The sequence below is a fragment of the Rhopalosiphum padi genome, chromosome 1 (genome assembly GCF_020882245.1).
Source record: "Rhopalosiphum padi isolate XX-2018 chromosome 1, ASM2088224v1, whole genome shotgun sequence".
In the NCBI taxonomy this organism is placed as follows: Eukaryota; Metazoa; Arthropoda; class Insecta; order Hemiptera; family Aphididae; genus Rhopalosiphum; species Rhopalosiphum padi.
This window is the reverse complement of record NC_083597.1, coordinates 26,480,894-26,486,893: the sequence shown is the minus strand read 5'-3', so window position 1 is coordinate 26,486,893 and position 6,000 is coordinate 26,480,894. Positions and strand designations below refer to the sequence as shown.

At 26.7% G+C, this 6,000-nt stretch overlaps 1 protein-coding gene across 1 annotated transcript; it reads left to right on the top strand.

The window, feature by feature from the left end:
- LOC132918278 (endoplasmin homolog) lies at positions 1–5,468 on the top strand. The gene is made up of 9 exons (XM_060979431.1): positions 1–217; positions 326–427; positions 1,239–1,399; positions 1,461–1,577; positions 1,945–2,276; positions 2,364–3,083; positions 3,164–3,569; positions 4,560–4,830; positions 4,947–5,468. The coding sequence occupies exons 1-9, from the start codon at positions 157–159 to the stop codon at positions 5,126–5,128; spliced, it is 2,352 nt and encodes a 783-aa protein (XP_060835414.1). The 5' UTR covers positions 1–156; the 3' UTR covers positions 5,129–5,468.
- Positions 5,469–6,000: the final 532 nt, after the last annotated feature.

The following is a 6,000-nucleotide window of genomic DNA, read 5'->3' as shown; positions in this document are numbered from 1 at the left end:
GTCTCTGTATTACGGTAGTTTTTTCTAGTCACTGGTGGCTGGTGCACTTAATTCTCTATAGTTCACCGACATTCGACAACAGTTTATAGGTACTTCGTAGTGTTTGTGTGACCCATCGGTTTTCGTTTCTACACGTTGACCCAAAGTCACGTCAACATGTTGAAACCGAAGTATCTTATACTTGTGGTTTTATCCCTGGTGTTTTCGCCCATAACTGGTAAGTTCGATTCGGACGTTTATTCTTTGTCGGAATAATATAATATCAGTTTCGTTTTAGACGATTTGCTTTTGATAGTTCTTAAAGGTTTTGTTTTATTAAATTTAGAGCGATGTGTAGCTGAAGACCTAGAAGGCGAAGGAGAAATATTAAAAACGTTTACAGTCGATGCAACCGTTGAAGGAGTCAGCAAAGATGGCGCAGTTACTGGTAAAATTTATTAGAAACTTAGTGAAAAGGTTTTCCAAATTAGTATAGGTTAATGTGCAACATTATCAACGTATAATAAACCTATAAAAGTAATTGCTTTGTAACTTGACATTAATTAAATACAATTTTTTGATTGATTAACCTAATCTAACCAAGCCGTTTAAAATTAAAAGTTACTATAAAAGTATAATATCTGGATGTAATGTCAATCGACGCTCCCCTTCCGCATGCCGCTCAGCCTAGTAAAAAAAAATGTCGACACAATTACCTATTGTATTATAATACTTGAATACAGATTAAAAAAATTTTTTTTAGTTATAACATTTTTTAAATATTAATATATTATTATTTTCATTCATACTATTTAATTGTAATTACGTAAAAATCCAATAATATGTATTTTTAAAAACATACCTTCCTTATGGAGCTTACTGATGAATTATTTTTTAATACCTATTCAATTTTTAAGTGTTTCATTAGTTAGTGAAATTAAAAATAAATATTGTTAATTCAATTATGATCAAATCTTATAGTTAAAAATAGCTGATATTTCTTATCTGCTATGTAAGTAGGTAGATGTAGTTTTGAAATTGTGTGTATTTTTTATATTGTGATTGATAGTTAATATGTATATAATATTGAACAAATAAATACTTAATTAATTTAAAAAAATGTATTATTAGCTAATATAATAATAATTGTTCAATTCTATAACGAGATGCCTGATTTTGTAAAAACATAAAATAATCCAAACTTTATAATATAGTATTAACAGTCTTAAATAATCTATTATTATATAATATTATTACAGATGATAAGGCAGCTATAGTTGCAGAAGAACGAATCAAATTAGATGGTTTAAATGCTGCACAGTTACGAGAGCTGAAAGACCAAGCAGAGAAATTTACTTTCCAAGCTGAAGTTAATCGAATGATGAAACTTATTATTAACTCGTTATATAGAAATAAAGAAGTAATTATTATTTTTATTTTTGTTTGATAAATATAAAATTATATTTAATTGTTGTTTTTAGATTTATTTAAGAGAACTTATTTCAAATGCTTCAGATGCTTTAGATAAAATAAGATTATTGGCATTGTCTAATAGTAATCTTTTGGACGCAACTAATGAACTTTCTATCAGAATTAAGGTAATGTATAATCATTATTTTTAATATAACTTAATGAGTTTAGTTTTTTAAGAACAGATTATAATTTAATCATCTGTTATAGACAATAATATAAGTTATATTTGTACACTTTTAAAAATAGTAAATGCTCTAAATATTTCAAAACATAATCATTTTTAATAATATAGTCTATAAATACCGTTTTTTTGTCTAATTGAGTTTCTAGTTATGAAGAAATTACAATCCCTGATTTACTGGTATATCATATGAAATTAAATTAAAATTGTTTTTGTTTTTATTCATTTTTATTTGTTTCCAATAAATTTAATAAAGATCATTAAATATTAGTTTACAACAATTTGTTTTTAATAATTAAATTATAAATTAGGTCAACAAAGAGTCCGGAATGTTGCATATAACTGATACGGGAATTGGTATGACTCGTGAAGATCTAGTAAAAAATCTTGGCACTATAGCTAAATCTGGTACTGCTGAGTTTTTAAGTAATATGAATTCTGGAGATGGTCAAGATAAGAATATGAATGACATGATTGGACAATTTGGTGTTGGATTTTATTCTGCTTTTCTTGTTGCTGACAAAGTTTTGGTTACTACCAAGCACAACGATGATAAACAATATATATGGGAATCAGATGCCAACAGCTTTTCTATTGTTGAAGACCCTAGAGGACCAACACTTAAGAGAGGGACACAAATTAGGTTAGTTAAAATTAATACTAATTTAGATAATAATATTATGTATTACTAATAATAAAGATTCTATTAATGAAATTTGTATTTTTTTAGTTTACAACTGAAAGAAGAAGCCATTGATAATTTAGATATAAATACTCTAAAAAATTTAGTCAAGAAATACTCTCAATTTATCAACTTTCCTATCTATTTATGGTCAAGCAAAACTGAAACTGTAGAAGAACCAATTGAAGAAGATGACCAACCAGACAATGAAGAGAAATCTGAAGAAGATGATGCAGCAGTTGAAGATGCTAAAGAAGAAACACCAAAAACCAAAAAAGTAGACAAGACCGTTTGGGATTGGGAAATCCTTAATAACCATAAACCTATATGGACAAGAAAACCTGACGATGTAGAAGTAAATGAATATGATGAATTTTATAAAGCACTAACTAAAGATACAAAAGATCCATTGAGTTATACACATTTTAATGCTGAAGGTGAAGTATCATTTAAATCTTTGCTTTATGTTCCATCTGCACAACCATCAGACACCTTTAACAAATATGGTACAGTAACGGACAACATTAAGCTCTATGTCAGAAGAGTATTTATAACAGATGAATTTACCGATTTATTGCCAAAGTATTTAAGTTTTCTTCAAGGAATTGTAGATTCAGATGATTTACCATTGAATGTGTCACGTGAAGTTTTACAACAACATAAGTTACTTAAAATCATCAAAAAAAAACTTATTCGTAAAGCTTTAGATATGCTTAAAAAGTTAGATGCGGAATCATACAAGAAATTCTGGGCTGAATATTCTACAAAGTAAGTAAACAGTTTTATTGTGTTAATGAAATTAAAGAATTATATAGAAAGAACTATTCTAATTTTATTTAATTATATAGCATCAAATTGGGCATTATCGAAGATCCATCTAATAGAGCCCGTCTTGCCAAATTGTTGCGATTCCAATCATCTGTTGAAGAAACTCCTACATCATTAGCAGATTATGTTACACGTATGAGTGAAAAACAAGAACATATTTATTACATTGCTGGTTCTAGTAAAGCAGAACTTGAACGTTCTCCTTTTGTCGAGGGAATTATTCGTAAAGGATATGAAGTTCTGTACCTAGTTGAAGCTGTAGATGAATACACATTATCTGCTATTCCAGAATTTGAGGGTAAAAAGTTCCAAAATGTGGCTAAAGAGGGTGTGTCTCTTACTGAAAATAAAGAAAAAGCTGAAGAATTGAAAGTTCAGTTTGAACCACTTACAAAATGGTTTGGAGAAAATGCGCTTAAAGATCAAGTAAGTTAAGATTTAATATACAGTGAAACCTCCCCTAATTTATATAATATTATAGTGTATAGTATGTCATATACCAATAGCCAACAATTTATTGAGCATGGTAATATTTTCATTATTTTTCAATGTTAAAACCTCCGAATAGCAGATTTTTTAAAATACATCAGGAGTAATGGGAATTTTTACACAAAATTGATTTTTTTTGTTTTTTTTCTAGTATAATAATAGGTATTTAAAATTTTTACAAAATATTTATGTTTTAACATTTTCAACTTATGAAATAATTTTCTAAATATTTTCTTTTTAAGCTATTTATAGAAATTTGGGATTTTAAAATTTTTTTTTTTAAATGTTGATAACGTTTTTTTGGCTCAAGATGCTTGAAAATTGAATAAAAGGTTCCTTTTATTGGTCATTTACTAAAATTTCATATAAAATGATAGAACAATGAATTTAAATTGAATATATCTATTACAATAGTCCATTAGATACTTGCCAACCTTTTTTTATCTTTTGATTTCTTTAAAAGGAAACTTAGGCCTGTTTCACTTGGACACTATCACACGCGCGCGTTTTTAGTTTACATTGATTGAATTCATACGCGCCATACCGGCAAGGGAAACGCGTCATCGTCAGAGTGGCGCGTATGTATTTAACCAATGTAACCGAAAATAACCAATGTATGATACGCGCCCATGTGAAATGGGCTTTAGTGTTGTATTGATATTATATTATATTTTAAATGTTAATATTAATATTTGTTTATATTTTATTTGACTAATTTGTCAATTGTTATAACATTTTAATTAAATTTGACATAGTGCATATGTATTCCTATAAATATTTACATTTATGAGTTTCAAAAATTGCCTCTCAATAGTGGACACCTTTGAATAGCTGATAACATTTTGGTGACTGAGTGTGTCTGCTATTCCGAGTTTTTACTGTATCTATTGTATTGGGTAATATTAATATTAGTTGTGTATTGTTTAGATTTCAAAAGCAGTTGTATCAGATCGTTTGGCTGAATCTCCTTGTGCTCTTGTTGCTGGAATGTTTGGTTGGACTGGTAATATGGAAAGATTAGCCTTATCTAATGCTCACCAAAAAGCTGATGATCCTCAAAGAGAATTTTATTTGAAGCAACGTAAATCTCTTGAAATAAATCCTCGCCATCCTCTTATTAAGGATTTGTTAAGAAGAGTAAAAGATGATCCTGATGATCAAAAAGCGAAAGATATAGCAGTTATGTTGTTTAGAACAGGTGATTTAATATTTTCTGTGTATTTGTTAAAATACTTTTAAAACTATGTTAGTTTACCAAAAATATTAATTTTTCTTTTTTAAAAAAATAATTAAATATTCATTTTTATTATTTAGCAACATTACGGTCAGGATTCATGCTTCAAGAATCTGCAGATTTTGCTGAAAGTGTTGAAGCTCTAATGAGACAATCATTAGGCATTCCATTAGATGAAAAAGTAAGTTATGATGATGAGGAATCTGTTGCTGATCAACAAGTAGAAGAAGAAGAGGAAGATAAAGAACATGATGAATTATAAGTGTTAAAAAATATATTTTAAAGATGAGCTGTATCAGTTTATCTAATTATAAGTCTGATTTTCGACATTTCTGCATATTATTCAAATAAGTAATGTATTTATTATCATAAATTTACCAGTAGCACTTTAAATTTTATATGAATTTTTTCCTATGAAATATTAAATCACATATTATATTTTGTAACATTTTAAAATATCTGGATAATATCTTTTTTAGTGATTTATTCACTATACTACATAAAATGTATTGTACAAATTATTAATTATAAAAATATTTATTTGTTTGATTTATTAGAATAATTTTTTCATATGAAATTGTAATACAAAGTTGTTTTGGAAATTGTCTACATTTGTAAATTTATTTCTAAAATTGGAACGTTTGTTAAAAATATTAAATACTTAAAAGAAGCAAATGAAAGTTTTTATAAATCAATAAACTTGAAGGGATTTAAATAAAAATTAAAAATTTTGATTGAAAAATATTATTAATAGGTATGTAAACAATGCTCATATTTTTAAATTTAAATTATGTTAGTTCTCTCATCATAGTACATTGATTATTTTTACTTTTTATGCAATCCATTTGTTATATAGTATTATATAAAGTATAATATATACTTTTTTAAAACTTTGGATTACATATTTATGTTATTTAATAACCTCACATGTACACAATATTGCTTGTAACTGATAATAGTGTCAAAATAATACTGATTTATTAATAATCTGAGAACTAAAAACGTAATTATAACATAGACTTTGTTATTCTAGTTAGGTTATTACAAAATACAAATATTTTAAAATTATTTTTAAGTATTTTGTTAGGATTTACCTTTGAATAGAAATTAGTTATTCAGCAAAATTATAGCAAG

Coding starts and splice junctions, on each gene's coding strand:
- LOC132918278 (XM_060979431.1), top strand. CDS start 157: ATGTTGAAACCGAAGTATCTTATACTTGTGGTTTTATCCCTGGTGTTT. Junction 218..325: donor GGTGTTTTCGCCCATAACTG/GTAAGTTCGATT, acceptor TATTAAATTTAG/AGCGATGTGTAGCTGAAGAC. Junction 428..1,238: donor CAAAGATGGCGCAGTTACTG/GTAAAATTTATT, acceptor ATATTATTACAG/ATGATAAGGCAGCTATAGTT.